A 19,377-nucleotide genomic window follows, 5' to 3' on the forward strand; every position below is an offset into this window, starting at 1 on the left:
TCTTAACAAAGACATCTAAAAATATCCGTAACATAACAACAGCTTCAAACAGAAAAAAAAGGGGGGCCATCAATACGACGCGGTCATTTCGAAGTCTTGCCTCGAATTGAGTTACTTGGCTCGAGCTTCGGGTGACTTGAGAGGGATTGGCGTCGTAAAGAAATTAGATTGATTCTGGTAGAGTCAATTTAACTCGGGTGGTTAGATTACGGACGAATCCCCTTACCCCGGCTGGTCCAAACCCGTTACCAGGAAACCGGTGCCACTTTGATAAAAAGTGCGCATTTGACACCGGTGAACACATCCTCAAACTCATTCATTATTTTGTCCATGGTCATGTGACCTCCATTTGTCACTGCACTTGGCACCTTCTTCACTATGCTGTCAATAGCCAGAATGTGCTCATATTGCACTTCTATGAGTTTCATGGCTTCACTGGCTTTTCTGCCTAGTAAAAGGGTTCTGCTGCTCTGGTCCACTACTTGGAAGTCTAACCCGTACAGTTTGTTGTTTCTGGGGTTTCTGACTTTTACCCTACATGTACCTAGTGGAGTCAGTTTTGTCTTGTTGTACATCACTAGCGCTTTCTTGGTGTGTTCTAGCTATGTGTCTGGGTTTAAAAGATCAATGGGGATTCAATCTGGAAATCAACAACTTTTCCTCCGATCTTCATCGCTGCAAAGAGCTGTTGGACCTGACTGTGGCTGTCTTTCAACTGATTCACCTTTTCCCTCTCTCCCTGTTCTTCAGTTATACAGTTGGCATCCTCATACGGGTCACTGTCACTTGTCTCCTCTGTAACGGCATGTACTTTCCTCGTTTTCCAACTGGTCTCTAGTCTTGATTTGCACTGAGATGCGAAATGGTTTTCCTTCCCACACTTTTTCCCAAAAGCCGGACACTTTTTCTTCCTACGCACGTGTTTTCCCACAGAACTTGCAGTGAATCTCGTTTTCCCTCTGTCAGATCTGTCTGCTTCACTGCATGTACTTCTGCCACTGTCAGTCCTTGAAGCGTCTTACTATTCTCCCTCGACAGCTCTGTAGATCTGCAGATATTCAGACATGACTCCAGCGTCAGCGTTTCGTCCCTGAGTAATCTCTCCCTCAGTGCTGAGCTGTTTGTACCACACACTACAAAATCCCTTATCAAAGACTCTAATGCAGGGGTCTCAAAGTCCAGTGCTTGGGGGCCGCATTCCTACAGGTTTTCCAAGTTTCCCTCGTTAAACACACCTGATTCAATTATCAGGCTGCTGCAGAACGTGAGGATGAACTGATCATTTGAATCAGGTCTGTTTAACAAGGGAAACTTGGAAAACATGTAGGAATGCGGCCCCCGAGGACTGGACTTTGAGACCCCTGCTCTAATGGTTACAAAATTGCAGGTGCAAGCCAGTACTTTCAAGTCCGTTACTTAGCTATCTACATTTCCATCTAATCCTTTGTATTCTTGTAAATAATCGGTACCTCTCCACTGTCTCCTTTGTCTTTGGGTTGCAGTATTCGGCAAACTGTTTCACCATAGAACTCACTGTGATCCTTGCTAAGGGGCTCGCACTCGCCAAAGTTGTCCACAGTTCTCTGTCCTTTTCTCCGATGAGGTAGCTGAGCAGCTTCACTTTTGTCGTCTCGTCCCCCGTTGGCATGGTAAGGTCCATGTAAAGTTTGAACTCCTCTTTCCAACTTCTCCATGACTTCGTCAAGTTGGTGGATTCCACCACTAATGTTCCCGGTGGTTTTAGCCCTTCCATCGCCATCAGCTAACTAGCTAGTGCTAACTTTCCGTTCTGTTATCTAAACTACGGTAGGTACATTAAAGTACGGTACATTTCGGCGTGTACATCGCTGCCACCATGTTACATTGCGTTCTGTTCCCGACTGTACATAATGGAAGGTTAAAGCAGTTGGTCTTGCTTGCTTGAACGTCTTTATTTATTCCTCTCTGAACATATTACAGGTTACAGCCCAGTCATCTTTTCTCTAACGGACTGTGTCACACTCAAATGTGGTCCCCATGGAATACAATGCTCACTAATAAACAATCCTATTGTTACATGAAGTATCTCATTTGCATTTAACAGGACCACAGCAAAACGGCTTGCTCTGAGCCGCACCTCAGAACAAGTAGAAAAGAGGGACCTGTGATCAATGTTCTGTCTGTCTGTGCAAACACACAAGCTCCCTGTACACACTGTGGACCACTGTGTGCAACACTAGATGAAATAAAAAAAAAAATAAGTGAATTAATTAATTAATTGATTAATGAATTGATTAAAAAATATATTGTCTATTGGGTTCATCAACATTTTACACAAAGAATTTCGTCAGACCGGGAGTTGTATTCATCAAGCCGACTCCTGCAGGAGGGCGCCCCAGACACTCGCAGAATGCTTGTGGCAGGATTGCGCCTTTGCGGCAGTCTTTGGCCACTTTTATTCAGTTCAAAACAGTGGGTGGGGTTTACACAAATGTATATCCTCCTTTGTTCACGGTAGCAGCTGGACCCCTAATGCACCTAATGGATGAGTAATGCACTCATGACCCTCGGGAAGCTGGACTCCTAATGGACCTAGGAAACGAAGACGCTGTTGTTCAAAATGGATCATGTGTAGCCATAAGTTCCTGCGCTAGTCATATGCCCCCGAGACATGAATGGATCTTTGGGTCAGCATGCTCCCGAGTAATAGATAGCCATATGCCGGACACTGTCAAACAGTCAGCTTTAACACAGAATCTTAATGATAACATTAAAAGTATATTTTACCCAACATTCTCCCCTGTTTATAATTCATTAATATGTTTACAATTCATGGGAAAACAAAACATCAGCTAATAACTATATATATATATATATATATATATATATATATATATATATATATATATATATTGTTGGATTCTGTCCACAATTTAGGGAGCGCGTTATCTGCGCCTCACGGCAAAAGCCTTTGCCAATCACCTGTTATTCAATTTACTCACTGCGTGCTCGTTTGATTTCTTCAGATTTAGGAAAATGCAAAGACACTGAAGCAGAAATTAGACTTAGACAGCTTGGTTGAGTTCAATCACAATTCTTCTTCAAAAAGCTCTGTTTTCAGGAAAGTGCAATACAGCGCTGGGCCCTTCAAGAGCGGAAAGTCTCCATTCAGAAAAGGCAAAGTCCAAGGTTGTTAGATCAGTTTTATATTCAGTAGCACATTGTGGGTTGGGATTGATGGGCGATGAGTCTTCGGGGTGGGGCAAGTTCGAAGGAGAGTCTGCTTCCGTGGGAGTGGTGCTGGTTATGGGCGATTCGGTGTGTTGGTGGGGGGCTGTTGGTGTGTGTGTGTGTGGAGGGGGCTGTTGTCTTCCATCCCGTCTCTCGGCCTTGGCGATCATCTTTGGCCGAGTTCTCGGGTGGCTCCTTCTGGCACCCACTGGTTTTATCTCCACATGACCTTCCTGTGAACATTCTTCTCCAATCTTGGACATACACTGTCGTACCGCATTCAACCGTATCTTTTCTTTGTTAGGCAAACTATTTCCCTCTGTGCAGAGCGTTCAGTAGTAATCAAAAACTGGCGTCTACAATACAATCAAGTACTGAACGGTCAAGACGACTCTGGCCGTGTCCATGATTCACAGAAAAAACATCAGGCATGCATTCCACAGTTCCTTAAGGGTCATTGAGCTATTTAGGCAATATATCAAAAGTCATTTGTTATTTCAAAGTCCTCAGAAATATATATATCAGATCATAAAGTTATAAAAACCTTTCTCATCACCACTTATCAAAAATGTCTAGTTATGTCTTCTTTATTGATTTGGTGTGTAGGTATAATTATATGCTTCAAATGTTTCTTTTATTTATTTAATATGGGAATATACTTGTCTGCTTATGTACTTTATTCAATGAGGTTTGAGCATATCTGTTTTTGTAGAGAGGCAGGACTTTTTGTATTTCGACCTCATTCCTTCAATATATATATATATATATATATATATATATATATATATATATATATATATATATACACACACACATATATATATACATATATATGTACATATATATATATATATATATATATATATACATACATATATATATATATACATATATATATGTATGAGCAATGAGCGATTACCTTACCAACAGTCAGTGTGGGTCCTTAGGCAAGACCCTTAACGATACCGCCTACCTCAGAGATAATGAGAGTACAAGAAACGAAAGACATGCCGGCTCAGACGTCGCCCGGACAAACAAGGTCTGCGTCAGGTGCTGGGGAACCAGAGCACCCTGATGAAAAATGGGCTACTGGAACAAGACACAAATGGGCGAGATGCGAGAATAAGGATCTGTTGGAATGCTACTACTCCAGCAACCCGAGCGAGAGGGGTTACATGCGGAGAATGCGGGAACAATGGCAACTTCAATACCCACAGTCAACACTATCGGCCAAGCAACTTGTAGCTCAATGTTCCAATATCCATAAACGGCACCTGCTATCACAGCTCGAGATTGATGAGATACAACACAAATGTCATAGCGAAGGTCAACCAGAGCACCAGGTCAGAGACGAGTTAAATCCATGTACAAGTCCAGAGGTTGGGTACAAAACCCCAATAAGCACAATCAAGCTGAACGAGGCAGCAACTGACCTGAAGAACAAGATCACGGTGAGAATGAATGCTCGGGAACCTAGATACACACTGCAGAGGCTAAGTGAAGTACCCTCAGAAAGTCTCCTAGAAGATGTGAATGCAGCATTGACAACAATTCCTACGGCTACCATCACTGAAACCAATGAGCTGATATACACCTCAGCAGCAGTGATCCTAGAAATGCTTGGCTACAAGAAGAATGACCATATGCGACCACAACAGTGCCCACCATGGAAGAGAAGGCTGGAGGCCAAAATCAAGATAGCACGGAGAGAAGTGAGCCAAATCACAGAGGCCCAGAAAGGTGCAATGAAAAAGCAAGTTCCCAAGAAATACAGCCAGATGCCCATACCTGAAGCACTCGAAACTGCCAAACAAAGACTCCAAGCCTTGGCAAGCCGCCTAAAGAGGTACACAAGAGAGAATGAAGCCAGACAAATAAACAGGTTGTTCACAACACAACCAGCGAAAGTGTACGCTCAGTGGCAGGGGAATAATAGCAGAGCAGACCCACCAAGGCTGGAAACTGAACAGTACTGGAAGGATATATGGGAGCGGGAGGCATCACATAAGAAGGATGCACAGTGGCTGGTGGCTCTGAGAAAGGACCACAGCAAGCTCTCTGAACAGAACCCAGTAACCATCACAGTGGCAGACATCCAGAGAAGAGTCTCAGGAATGAAAAACTGGACAGCACCAGGCCCTGACATGATCCACAGCTACTGGCTCAAGAAACTTACAACTCTCCATGAGCGCCTGGCAGCACAAATGAACCAGCTGCTAAGGGATGGGACTCACCCTGAATGGCTAACCCAAGGGCGTACAATCCTGATCCAGAAGGATCCATCAAAGGGTACGGTCCCATCCAACTACCGGCCAATCACCTGCCTCTCCACAACATGGAAGCTGATGTCGGGCGTAATATCAGATAAGATCAGCAGGCACATGGATCAATACATGAGCACCGCTCAGAAAGGGATTGGTAAAAATACCAGAGGAGCAAAACATCAACTCCTGGTGGACAGAACAGTCACCCAAGACTGCAGAACTAGACTTACCAACCTGAGCACTGCCTGGATTGATTACAAGAAAGCATATGACTCAATGCCACATACTTGGATCACTGAATGCTTGAGGCTGTACAACATCAATGGGACTCTGAGAACCTTCATCGCCAACTCGATGAAACAGTGGAAAACCACACTTGAAGCCAATGGCAAGCCACTTGCACACGTGACCATAAAATGTGGTATATACCAAGGAGACGCTCTGTCCCCAATGCTGTTCTGTATAGGACTGAACCCCCTCAGCCAAATAATCAACAAGACGGGCTATGGATACCAACTCAGGAATGGGGCCACCATCAGCCACCTCCTCTACATGGATGACATAAAGCTGTACGCTAAGAACGAGCGGGACATTGACTCCCTGATCCACACTACCAGGATCTACAGCTCTGACATCGGAATGTCATTCGGACTTGAGAAATGTGGCCGCATGGTGACTAAAAGAGGAAAGGTAATCCACACAGAGGGGGTCTCACTCCCAGAAGGAACAATAGCAGACATTGAGGACAGCTACAAATACCTTGGAATTCCACAGGCAAATGGCAACCTTGACGAGGAAACAAGGAAAGCAGCCACAGCCAAATACCTCCATCGAGTAAGGCAAGTCCTAAGAAGTCAGCTCAATGGCAAGGACAAGTCCCTAGCCATTAACAGCTACGCCCTACCAGTAATCAGATACCCTGCAGGAATCATACGGTGGCCAAAGGAAGATATACAGACCACAGATATCAAGACACGGAAGCTCCTAACCATGCATGGAGGGTTCCATCCCAAGTCCAGCACCCTGAGACTGTACACTAGCCGTAAAGAAGGAGGCCGAGGACTAGCGAGCGTGAGAGCCACTATCCAAGATGAAACATCCAAGATCCATAAGTACATCAGGGATAAGGCCCCAACGGATCACGTGCTCAGTGAATGTCTCAGACAATGGGCATCAAAGGAAGATGAGGTGCTGGAGGGACCATCATGGGAGGACAAGCCCCTACATGGGATGTACCACCGAAACATAGCTGAAGTAGCTGATATCCAGAAATTCTACCAATGGCTAGAAAGAGCTGGTCTGAAGGACAGCACAGAGGCACTGATCCTGGCTGCACAAGAACAGGCCTTGAGCACCAGAGCAATAGAGGCCCAAATCTACCACACCAGACAAGACCCCAGGTGTAGATTGTGCAAAGAAGGTCCTGAGACAATCCACCACATAACTGCAGGGTGTAAGATGCTGGCAGGTAAAGCATACATGGAGCGCCATAACCAAGTAGCTGGAATCGTGTACAGGAACATCTGTGAAGAATATGGACTGGAAGTCCCAAGATCCAAGTGGGAAACACCTCCAAAGGTGGTAGAGAATGACCAAGCCAAGATCCTCTGGGACTTCCAGATCCAGACAGACAGAATGGTAATGGCGAACCAACCGGACATTGTGGTGGTGGACAAAGAGCAGAGGAAAGCCGTTGTGGTTGACATAGCCATCCCAAATGATGGTAACATTAGGAAAAAAGAACATGAGAAACTTGAGAAATATCAAGGGCTCAGAGAAGAGCTGGAGAAGACCTGGAGAGTTAAGACTTCAGTGGTACCTGTGGTCATTGGAGCACTAGGGGCAGTAACCCCCAAACTGGAGGAGTGGCTGAAACTGATCCCAGGAAAAACATCTGACATCTCAGTCCAGAAAAGTGCAGTACTAGGAACAGCAAAGATACTGCGAGAACCCTCAAGCTCCCAGGCCTCTGGTAGAGGACCCGAGCTTGAAGGGAAAAAGAGACCACCCACGGGGGGTGAGGAAAAGTTTTTTTTTTTTTTTTTATACATATATACATACATATATATATATGAGTATAGCCTATGCCTACATAACATAGTAATTCCAAATAGTATGTAAGTTTACATTCTCCAGTTTATCAGAACTACAGCTCTCCATCTGGCTTTGGCCATGTTGAACATCAAAGAGGGTAGGCATCAAATCACGCAAGTCGGTCACAGTCATCTTGTTCACGCTGGACCAACATCATTGTTTGGACAGCAAATGCTGATGTCAACATTGTAGTCAGCATATGACGAGTACAAAGTATGATGCATGATGTAAAAATATAGAGTCAAGAATCAAGAGAAGCTGCTTCCAATTGCCATCAAACAGCCACCAAAAGGGATGGACATCTTTGTACGGAGTTCCATCCTGGAACATAGCTCTAAGGAGGTTGGGCTTGTAGAGCATACTCGATATGGGTGTCATCTTCTCCCATGGGAAAAGACTGGGTACCACCTTTTGTCCTGTGTTCCAATGCTCGCATTCCTCTGGTAGGTCTGATCCCAGACACTGTCGTGGGGACCGAAGGTGGGAGCAACCGCTGCACGTCATTCGCTGATGATGTTTCTGAAAATGTGTCAGACTGAGGAACACAGTGTGATCTGACACATATACGGAGGCACATATACCATCCCATTGTCCTGGAAGGACTCCGTAGCCTTGGCGTCCACAGAGCCTCCTTCGATGAGTGGGGATTTTTGCCTTCTACTGGGTTTTATCTGAGGGCTACTGCGGCATTCAACGAGGTCTTGTCAAACGGTTGTAGACTCCCTGTGGTGATGCAGCGTCTTGTGTTTCCCACTTTTCTTCCATCAACATGATTTCGCTGGAAACACGGGATGTGATGGCTTTACTCACTTCTAGAACCATCCTGTTCTGCAAAACCATTAGTCCAATTGCCTGGATCCCTCTGTTCTGTCCATCAGCGAGAGATTTACACAAAATAGAAAATAGTTCAGTGTCTCTATGAAGAGTGATTTTTCTTGTACTAAGTTCATTTTGTTTTTCCTTATTTAATCACTTCACTGGTTTCTTTTATATCAAACAAATTGTTTTAGGTTATTCACCTGACATGTTTCGGCGGTTTCTTCCGCCTTCATCAGAGTGTCACAGATGTGATAGTGACGCATCTTTATCAGCAGATGGATGAAGGCGTGGCTCACCTGTCAGATTTGACAGGTGAGCCACGCCCTCTGCTGTCCATTCACCTCTCCAGAATGCTGTTCCAGGTTGTAGAGAGCATATAGGCTCCCTCATCCCTGTTGATGGTTCTCGGGCCCCGCTTGCGGATCTCAATGGCCTCCCTGATCCAACGCTGATGTTTATTTTCTTCAGTGCGGATGACTCTGGCCTTTTCCCAGTTCATGATGTGGTTTTCTCTTTTACAGTGATCGGTTATGGCTGACTTGTAGTGCTCCTGTTCCGCTTGTAGTTTTATTGCTCTTGTTTGTCTTGTTGCCGTCTCCTTCTCACACTCCTTCTTGTGTTCTATTTTTCTTGTGATGAAGTTCCTCCCTGTCTCTCCAATGTATGATTTATTGCATGATTTGCATGGAATTTCGTATATGGAATTGCATTTGTTTTCCGGGTTGACTTTGTCTTTTGGGTGGACCAGTATTCGACGGAGTGTTGTATGTGGTTTGATAGGTGTGGTTATGTTATGTTTATTCATGGCTCTTTTGATGCGTTCCGTAATTCCTCTGACATACGGCAAAATCACCATTCCACTGGGTTCTTGTTTCCATGTTTGTTTCTTTCTTTTCCCCTGTGTTTTGTATCCTTTGTTTTTTACCTGTTCTGCACCTTTGGTTATTGCCCATTGTGGATACTGACATTTTTTAAGTGCCTGTTGTATGTATTGTTCTTCCTGTGCTACGTCCTCCTGATCTGTGATTATTGTTGTGCGTTCATATAGTGTTCTGACAACTGACAGTTTATGTATAGTGGGATGTTCTGATGTCCAGAGGAGGTATTGGTCGGTGTGTGTGGGTTTTCTGTGTACTTTTATTTTTATGTCTCCGTTGTTTGTATGGTGTATGTTGATGTCTAGAAAGGCTATGGCTTGGTCTGTTTCTTCTTCATGGGTGAATTTAATGTTACCGGTGGTGTCTATGGTGTTGAGATGGTCTGTCAGGTGTTGTGTATGTCCTGTTTTTGTTTTCTCTAGAATGTCATCGACGTAGCGTCTCCATAGCGTGGGTTTGTATGTGTCCGGAGCTGTTGAGAGTGCCTTTTGTTCCAGATCTTCCATGAAAAAATTGCACATGATGGCAGAAAGAGGGTCTCCCATGGGGAATCCCTCTTTTTGCCTGTAAATTGTGTTTCTGTATTGAAAGTATGTGGAGGTGGCGATGAAGTGAAGTAGTTGGGTGATGTCCTGTGCTGTTAGGTTTGTGCGTTTCTTAAGTGTCCTGTCTGCTGATAGTCTGTCATGTACTATGTGTATGGTGGCATGTGTGGGTGTTTTTGTGAAGAGTGAAATGACGTCGTGTGATATGAGCATTTCATCTTTCTGTACCTTTACGTGTGTGAGTTCTGTAGCGAGTTGTTTCGAGTTTTTGCAGTGTCGATCCGTGAGTCCTAGTAGTGGTTTTATTATTTCTGTGAGTGCTTTTGAAAGGTTGTATGTGACTGACCCTATGCTGTCTACGATGGGGCGGAGAGGTGTACCTGGTTTATGAATTTTTGGTGTGCCATAAATTCTGGGGATGATATTTGCTGTGGGTATTAAGTGATTGTATGTCTGTTTGTTTATTTTATTTTCAATGAGTAGTGGTTTGAGTAATGTTTTGAGTTTGTTTTTCTTGTCTTCTGTTGGGTCTTTTTGTACTACTTCGTAAGTGTCATCCTGTAGTAACTGTTGCATTGATTCTTCGTAAGTGTCTGTGTCCATAATTACTGTTGTTCTACCTTTGTCCGCTGGGAGGATTGTAATGTCTTTATTTTTTGCTAGTGTGATCATTGCGTTTACTTCCTGTTTTGTAATGTTACTGGGTGGTGATTTAGCCGTTTTTAAAATACCTGCAACTTCATTGCCTAGTGCTGCTTTTTGTCCTGGGTTATGTATTTTTTCAAAACACAGGGGAAAAGAAAGAAACAAACACGGAAACAAGAACCCAGTGGAATGGTGATTTTGCCGTATGTCAGAGGAATTACGGAACGCATCAAAAGAGCCATGAATAAACATAACATAACCACACCTATCAAACCACATACAACACTCCGTCGAATACTGGTCCACCCAAAAGACAAAGTCAACCCGGAAAACAAATGCAATTCCATATACGAAATTCCATGCAAATCATGCAATAAATCATACATTGGAGAGACAGGGAGGAACTTCATCACAAGAAAAATAGAACACAAGAAGGAGTGTGAGAAGGAGACGGCAACAAGACAAACAAGAGCAATAAAACTACAAGCAGAACAGGAGCACTACAAGTCAGCCATAACCGATCACTGTAAAAGAGAAAACCACATCATGAACTGGGAAAAGGCCAGAGTCATCCGCACTGAAGAAAATAAACATCAGCGTTGGATCAGGGAGGCCATTGAGATCCGCAAGCGGGGCCCGAGAACCATCAACAGGGATGAGGGAGCCTATATGCTCTCTACAACCTGGAACAGCATTCTGGAGAGGTGAATGGACAGCAGAGGGCGTGGCTCACCTGTCAAATCTGACAGGTGAGCCACGCCTTCATCCATCTGCTGATAAAGATGCGTCACTATCACATCTGTGACACTCTGATGAAGGCGGAAGAAACCGCCGAAACATGTCAGGTGAATAACCTAAAACAATTTGTTTGATATAAAAGAAACCAGTGAAGTGAAGAGTGATTTTTTTTCCAACTCTGATCCAAGGAAATAATGCATGAACAATTCAGTCTCTGACAGAACATACTTTATGGTTGCTTGGGGCATTCATACCCCAGGCGGGATCATGCGGTTCAAAGTTCGCAATAGCCCTGTGTCGATGTCCAGAAGAGTTGTGTGCAGTTGTCATCTGATGACGCTGTGGTCTGTTACCCACACTGGTGCACACACTCCTATCCTGGCACTCAGTGATGATGTTCAAGGCTCCCATCCAGTTTCCTCCTGGAGGGCAGTTGTCGTCAATGCATTTGTGGGTTTCATTTCCTTGGATGTAAGACGTGTAGTTCATTCCAGGTAGCCTTTTTGTTTAGGCCACTTGTGGCATCTTTCATCCTTCACAGTCACATTGAGATTAATCCAAAAGAGTTCGATCACAGGTTTCTTTCTGTGAGTCCATGGCGGTAGGGGTAGCATCACTGACTGTGACAGAACGGTGTTGGCATCCAACTCCTCCCATAGAGGCCATACATTTCGCTTCACTAATGTCCATCACTTTGACCTCCAGGTGAACTTGCGTGGAGGAAGGGGGAGTCTGGAACACACACAGCACGCTTCCTGTGTAGGATCTCACAGTGAACTTCACACACCGGTACCAAGTGTTGGTTTTGTATGGGTTTTCTGGGGTCCCATGACCAGTCTTCATGGTTTTCCTCATTTGACCATCTTCTCCTTCTGTTGACATTGTCAATCGGTCTATTCAGATGAGCCCACAGACCACAGGTGTCAAACTCAAGGCCCGGGGGCCAGATATGGCCCGCCACATCATTTTATGTGGCCCGCGAAGACAAATTGTGCATCAAATTCGTGTCATTACTAGAATTGCAAATTGTCTTCACTTTTAATATCTTTTTTTTCAAATATTTGACCAGTTCTTACTCGTCTGATTTGAAAACGAGTTATTTATCAGTTTGTTTTGTAGCTTTTACTGTATATAATATGAGGTGCTCATACATTTATTTGTGTTGACAGTCATAATGGCCCTCTGAAAGACTACAATGCGGCCTGTGAAAATAATGAGTTTGCCCCCCCTGCCATAGCACGCTCCAACCACAACGCAGCAGAGGATCCACCTGGCATGCAGAGCCCTATTGCTTCTAGGATGGCAGAGACCCCTCGCCTCTCAGAGTGGGGATCGTTGAATTCTTCACCAACATTGAGACGCCCCACCCTAAACGATGGAGCCCCTTTGTTGTCAGACTTCCCCACCACTCTGAAATTAGGGGTCCAGCACTCTGCAACTTGCAGTAGCTGAGGTGAATCCAGCTGGGCCTTTCAGCAATCTTTACTGTGGTGGGGGTAGTCAATGACTTGGAATGGTCCCTCCCACCGCGGCTTGCCCAGTTTGTCCTCTTTGATGACCTTTATGTCGTCCCAAATAACCTGGCTTGGAACGGTTGTTGACCTGTGGGGAAGAAAGATCTGGTGGCAGTAAATTTGCATTTGACACACCTTCCAGTTTGATTTCAAAAGATGTTAACCCTTCTGAAATGGGGGTGATTCTCATACAGAGTTTCTTTTACTTTCCCGTGTGTATCTTGCTTCACACAAACAGGACATGCTTAAAAAAATTGGCTAAGAATCTAAACCAAAGGTAACTCATAACTCACCCCCGCCCCCTGTTGTCAAATAAGTGACACAATTGGCGGAGCCTTAAAAAGTCATTTTGGCAAAACAGGTTTGTTATTGACGTGGTCAATAACACCTTATCCATTATCGCACCTTTTGTCATTTGAACAAATGCCATTTTCAATTTTGTGAATGCTTCTTCTGCTTTTGGTGTCCACGTGATTCCATCTTCCATCGGCTGTCCATGAGCCACTCTCCTTATTAATCAAACATATGTTGATTAGTCAGGAAAGCGCTTAAACGCGTGCCTTTCCAACAGCTTACATCACTTCCTCATAGATTTTTTTTGTCACTTTTCAATCATCCTCCGATTGTTTACAGCAAATGTTTGAAAAGCTTGAAAAAAATTTTAACTTAATGGTACGACGTCAAATGTATTAGAAAATCCATATGCAGGGATGAGAATCTTCCGCGGATCTGCGGATTTCCGTGTTTTTTTTCCGTCGGGAGTATCATTTTCGTGAATCGTGTAGATCCGTTGAGAACAGTGTTTTTATATGGGGGGGGGACTGGCAGCAGTATTACGACAACAGCCACCTTATTTTCGGCAGCATTTTGGCGCTACTTTCGTCACATCATTTGCCCACTCATTTGCCTAATTAGAAAAAGTTTTAGCCAGCATGGCGAAGGTTTTAGAGCAGTGGTTCTTAACCTGGGTTCGATCGAACCCTAGGGGTTCGGTCACTCGGTCTCAGGGGTTCGACAGAGCCCCCACTGAGGAGGTCCAAACAAACCTGTTTTAACTTATTTCGCAAGAACCACACGAGAGACAAGCAAGTTCTTTTAGACACCTGCAGGTGGAGAGTTCACACGTTGAAGGAGTGAAGTCTGAAGCTCTCCCAACTGCAAGGACATATTTATTAAGAGAAAGAGTGGGGGCAAGAGTAGACTGAATAGGAAGCCCTTGTGCTCTAGTCAAAACATATCAGGGGGTGTTTTACGACCTTGTATAGAATGGGATTCATTACCGGTTGCATTCCAACATAATCATACGATAAGGATACTCTGTAAAACCCTAACACTTGGTGTTGGATTATGTCGAATACATTTACCCCAAAATGCGACTTATACTCTGGAGCAGTGTTTCCCACCCACTGTGCCGCGGCACACTGGTGTGCCGTGAGAGATATTCGGCTGTGCCGTGGGAAATTGTCTAATAATAAATACGGAGCACATTGTAAAAAGGATTGCTAAATCACTGGTCAGTTAGTGCAAGTGTAATCGCGCATGCATGGCTAATCGGAGAATCTTGAGATTTCATGTTGTGTTGGTCTGATTGTTCTGCATCGGCACATATTTTGTTTGCTGCTGTGTGCATTTGATAACAGTGACACTCTGATGACCGTGGTGCGTTTGTGTACTGATGGAAAGCCCAGCATGTAGTTCAACCGGAGAACCTGGATTGTTCATTTTCACCAACATAAAATACTCAGTCAAGTCGTGACACCTTGACTGTGATCACCACTCAGCTGCCATACCAGAACAGCAGTGTCTTTAAACGTGACTGTTATCATCACAATATTTATAGGGCTAGTCTAAAACAGTTAGTCAAGTTGATTATTTTGGATTTTAATCACGATCACTTTCAATAGTTTATTCCTAACACTGTCTAAAACCTTTTTAAAAAAATCACTTTTATTAGAAAAATACAATTTAAAAAATCTAATGTATTCATTTATTTGTATTCGATTCCACTTTCTCTATATATACATACATATAAATAGGACTTTATTTATATAGCATGTTCACAACGTCTTTCATAATATAACACATTTTATTATAGAAGCTGGTGTAATGCCTAACAGATTTTTGTTGGTGGTGTGCCTCGAGACTTTTTTCCAATGAAAAGGTGTGCCGTGGATCAAAAAAAGGTTGGGAAACACTGCTCTGGAGCAATTTATATGTTTTTTTCACGTTATTGTGCATTTTATGGCTAATGCAACCTATACTCCGGAGCGACTTTTAGTCCGAAAAATACGGTACATTTTTACTTTTATAAGCATGATGTTACATGTAAGCTGATATTAGGCCAGGGGTGGGCAAACTTTTTGACTTGCGGGCCGAAGTGGGTTCTAAATTTGGATTGGAGGGCCGAACCAGGAATAGATGGATGTAGTGTTTGTGTGAAGTAATATAAACGACCTGTAAAGGTCATTGCATAAAAGGTTTAGGCCTTTAGTAGGTAGTAAAGCATGGATATTCAAAAAAGGTTTTTTTGAAAACAAATGCATTTATTAACAGCATTAAAAAAAAGAAAATTCACCAAAAAACTGCTATCAGTGATTCTCATAAAATACGACACTGTTATTATGAATAACAGTCTCCATCACTTCAGTGGCTGCAGGTCAGATTAATGAAAGATGTTTATCTTATAAGATCACATCAAACGGCAAACATTACGACCAAATATATCATCTTGAAGAATCGGTGAAAGCATACATCCAAATAAAGTAATCAAAACGGCAACATGGTGAGGGGTATCTGAAAATCAGAGCAGAATTTTAACTCACAAACACCTGGTAACAGAGGTGGGGAAACACTTCCTCAAAGTAAGCCTTAAGAACTTTACAGGTTAAGATTAGTCGCAAACAGGTGGTGCATCAATGTCCTTGAGCATCCTGCATTGTTTGAAAATGAGAATGGTCACTAGTTTCAATCCTTGCTATTTGTACAAATCATATTCAAAATGCATTTTTTTACAACAAACTTGAGAGCCTCCCCTTCATTTTCAGTGGGAACAGTGTTGTTGGTCTCCCTTTTTTTGCTAGTGCGTCATAGTCTGGAGTAAAATTTGTTGTGGCAATTCTTAGGAGATATCCGAGGTGTTGGTCCGTTTACCTAGATCTGTGACGGGTTGATGTTGATGTTCATGTGGCTGAACGTCACGTCGCATACGTCAAGCCAAATTGTCCACTCTTTTTTAAACACTTGGCACTCAGTGTCCACCTTGCTTTTCCTTGGGCGATTCATTTTAATGGAAGGATTCCAGGGGAAGGTTTGTGGGTGGCTTTAGCGTAAAACTGTATCTGAAAGCTCAGCGCGCGAATTACAAGAATGCTGTCGTCACAGCCCATGCTCTAAATTCGGCACTGATACAAATAGAGCGCGAGTGCGCCGTTTCCGTACTACTGAGTACGTACACGCACTTGTGAGTGTGCACCGAGCTTTCTGACACAGCTTCTGGTAGTAAATGCGCAGGCGAGCGGTTCCCCATCTACTGGGGATACGCAGTCATTGCAGGCAAAACGACCCAAAAAAATGTTTAATAATACAATTTATTCAGGGTTGGCGGGCCGGATTAAACGGTCCCGTGGGCCGGATGTGGCCCGCGGGCCGTAGTTTGCCCATACCTGTGTTAGGCTATTGTCATATTAAAGCATAAATCTTCAATGATAGATAGATAGATAGATAGATAGATAGATAGATAGATAGATAGATAGATAGATAGATAGATAGATAGATAGATAGATAGATAGATGTTGCAAAAAAATTCAGTTTTCATCAAAAGGAAAAACTCCAGAATTGATTGTGCCATTTTGATGTATTCACCTTGGTAGCCCACCAAGCGGGAATATTTTTTTAACAAAACTGTTGAAATTGAGTGATGAAATTAATGGTTTGGGGGTTGCTATACTGCCAAAATCCAGGAGTTTCCAGGGAGCTTTGCCCCCTGAGTCCCCTCTGGGGCGTTGCCCCTGGCCCCCTGCGGCCCCCAATGAGGTCCTGTGAGCCCTGTGGCCCCCAATAGGGGGCTGTGGCCCCTGGCCCACTGCGGCCCCCCCAGTGGGGCATGCGGCCCCCAGACCCCGGCTACTTTTCAGTGTTTTTTGAATTGCTTTTCTCATCCCTTTATATGTCATAAAGTGTTGTATTATTACTATGTATTATGATCATCAAGCCCAAGCCTCGCAATCCTTGCACAGTATCACTAAGACAACTTTTAGGAAGGATGTGTTCTTTGCTACATTCAATTCTATCATGATTTAATTTGACTTTACTTTCTAAAACACAGTTCACATATATCCTGCATGTGTTACTAGTTCTCGAGTTTTTTCTTCTTTTGTTCCTCTATTTTTCCTCTAGTTAATTAAGAGATACCCTATTTTCTTTCTTAGCATTAAATTTGCTCAAAATCACTCGTACTCTGAAGTTGTTCTACTAATTTTCCCATAGTACTCTCCAGTCGTACTTCAACCATTCAGCCTGTATTTTCCTCTCATCCTGTCAGTCGTTCATCCATCCATCCATCCATCCATCCATCCTCTTCCGCTTATCCGGGGTCGGGTCGCGGGGGCAGCAGCTTTAGGAGGGACTCCCAGACTTCCCTCTCCCCAGCCACTTCATCCAGCTCATCCCGGGGGATCCCAAGGCGTTCCCAGGCCAGCTGAGAGACATAGTCTCTCCAGCGCGTCCTGGGTCGTCCCCGGGGTCTACAACCGGTGGGACATGCCCGGAACACCTCCCCAGGGAGGCGTCCAGGAGGCATCCTGATAAGATGCCCGAGCCACCTCATCTGGCTCCTCTCAACGTGGAGGAGTAGCGACTCTACTCCGAGTCTCTCCCGGATGACCGCGCTTCTCACCCTATCTCTAAGGGAGAGCCCGGACATCCTGCGGAGAAAACTCATTTCGGCCGCTTGTATCCGAGATCTCGTTCTTTCGGTCACGACCCATAGCTCGTGACCATAGGTGAGGGTAGGAGCGTAAATCGACCGGTAAATTGAGAGCTTTGCCTTTTGGCTCAGCTCTCTCTTCACCACAACGGACCGGTACAGGGTCCGCATTACTGCCGACGCTGCACCGATCCGCCTGTCGATCTCACGCTCCATCCTCCCCTCACTCGTGAACAAGACTCCAAGATACTTGAACTCCTCCACTTGGGGCAGGATCTCATCCCCGATCCGGAGAGGGCATTCCACCCTTTTCCGATCGAGGACCATGGACTCGGATTTGGAGGTGCTGACCCTCATCCCGACCGCTTCACACTCGGCTGCGAACCGTTCCAGCGAGAGCTGGAGATCACGGCCTGAAGAAGCCAACAGCACTACGTCATCTGCAAAAAGCAGAGATGCGATGCTGAGGTCCCCAAACCGGAACCCCTCAACGCCTCGGCTGCGCCTAGAAATTCTGTCCATAAAAATTATGAACAGAATCGGTGACAAAGGGCAGCCTTGGCGGAGTCCAACCCTCACTGGGAACGAATCCGACTTACTGCCGGAAATGCGGACCAGACTCTGGCATCGGTGATACAGGGACCGAACCGCCCTTATCAGTTGGCTCGGCACCCCGTACTCCCGAAGCACCCTCCACAGAACCTCCCGAGGGACACGGTTGAACGCCTTCTCCAAGTCTACAAAACACATGTGGACTGGTTGGGCGAACTCCCATGCACCCTCGAGGATCCTGCCAAGGGTGTAGAGCTGGTCCACTGTTCCACGGCCAGGACGAAAGCCACACTGCTCCTCCTGAATCCGAGGTTCGACCTCCCGACGGACCCTCCTCTCCAGCACCCCTGAATAGACCTTACCAGGGAGGCTGAGGAGTGTGATTCCCCTGTAATTGGAACACACCCTCCGGTCCCCCTTCTTAAAGAGGGGAACCACTACCCCAGTCTGCCAATCCAGAGGCACTGTCCCCGATGTCCACGCAACGTTGTAGAGGCGTGTCAGCCATGACAGCCCCACAACATCCAGAGCCTTTAAGAACTCCGGGCGGATCTCATCCACCCCCGGGGCCTTGCCATCGAGGAGTTTTTTAACTACCTCAGTGACTTCGACCCCAGAGATTTGAGAATCCGCCTCAGAGTCTCCAGGCCCTGCTTCCTCAATGGAAGGCGTGTAGGTGGAATTGAGGAGGTCTTCGAAGTATTCTCCCCACCGACTCACGACGTCCCGAGTCGAGGTCAGCAGCACGCCATCCCCACTGTAAACAGTGTTGACGTTGCACTGCTTCCCCGTCCTGAGACGCCGGATGGTGGACCAGAATTTCCTCGAAGCCGTCCGAAAGTCATTCTCCATGGCCTCACCAAACTCCTCCCACGCCCGGGTTTTTGCCTCAGCAACCGCCGAAGCCGCGTTCCGCTTGGCCATCCGGTACCTGTCAGCTGCCTCCGGAGTCCCGCAGGCCAAAACGGCCCGATAGGACTCCTTCTTCAGCTTGACGGCATCCCTTACCGCCGGTGTCCACCAGCGGGTTCGGGGATTGCCGCCACGACAGGCACCCACGACCTTACGGCCACAGCTCCGGTCGGCCGCCTCAACAATGGAGGCGCGGAACATGGTCCACTCAGACTCAATGTCCCCCGCCTCCCCCGGGACGTGGGAAAAGCTCTGCCGGAGGTGGGAGTTGAAGATCTTCCT

At 45.3% G+C, this 19,377-nt stretch overlaps 2 protein-coding genes across 6 annotated transcripts in view; one reads left to right on the top strand and one right to left on the bottom strand.

Moving 5' to 3' along the window:
- Positions 1-19,377, top strand: part of phf14 (PHD finger protein 14) — a 256,949-nt gene that overhangs the window by 224,741 nt on the left and 12,831 nt on the right. Inside the window, exons 17-18 of one of the 4 annotated variants that reach the window (XR_015862924.1) lie at positions 1,503-1,649; positions 11,899-11,982. The exons of 2 other annotated variants lie outside the window; for them this stretch is intronic. The gene's annotated coding sequence lies outside the window, so the exon portion shown is untranslated. The remainder of the gene's footprint in view (positions 1-1,502; positions 1,650-11,898; positions 11,983-19,377) is intronic. One more of the 4 variants, XR_015862923.1, reaches the window with a different exon arrangement.
- The window catches only part of LOC148385874 (uncharacterized), a 45,790-nt gene continuing 37,742 nt past the window's right edge, over positions 11,330-19,377 (bottom strand). For both annotated transcript variants that reach the window (XM_088397795.1, XM_088397797.1), the window contains one exon: positions 11,330-12,795. In XM_088397795.1, the coding sequence (XP_088253921.1) occupies positions 12,666-12,795 (130 nt within the window). In that variant the 3' untranslated portion in view covers positions 11,330-12,665. The remainder of the gene's footprint in view (positions 12,796-19,377) is intronic.

This window comes from Syngnathus floridae, chromosome 15 (genome assembly GCF_059516105.1).
Source record: "Syngnathus floridae isolate MCC-2025c chromosome 15, RoL_Sflo_1.0, whole genome shotgun sequence".
NCBI lineage: Eukaryota > Metazoa > Chordata > Actinopteri > Syngnathiformes > Syngnathidae > Syngnathus > Syngnathus floridae.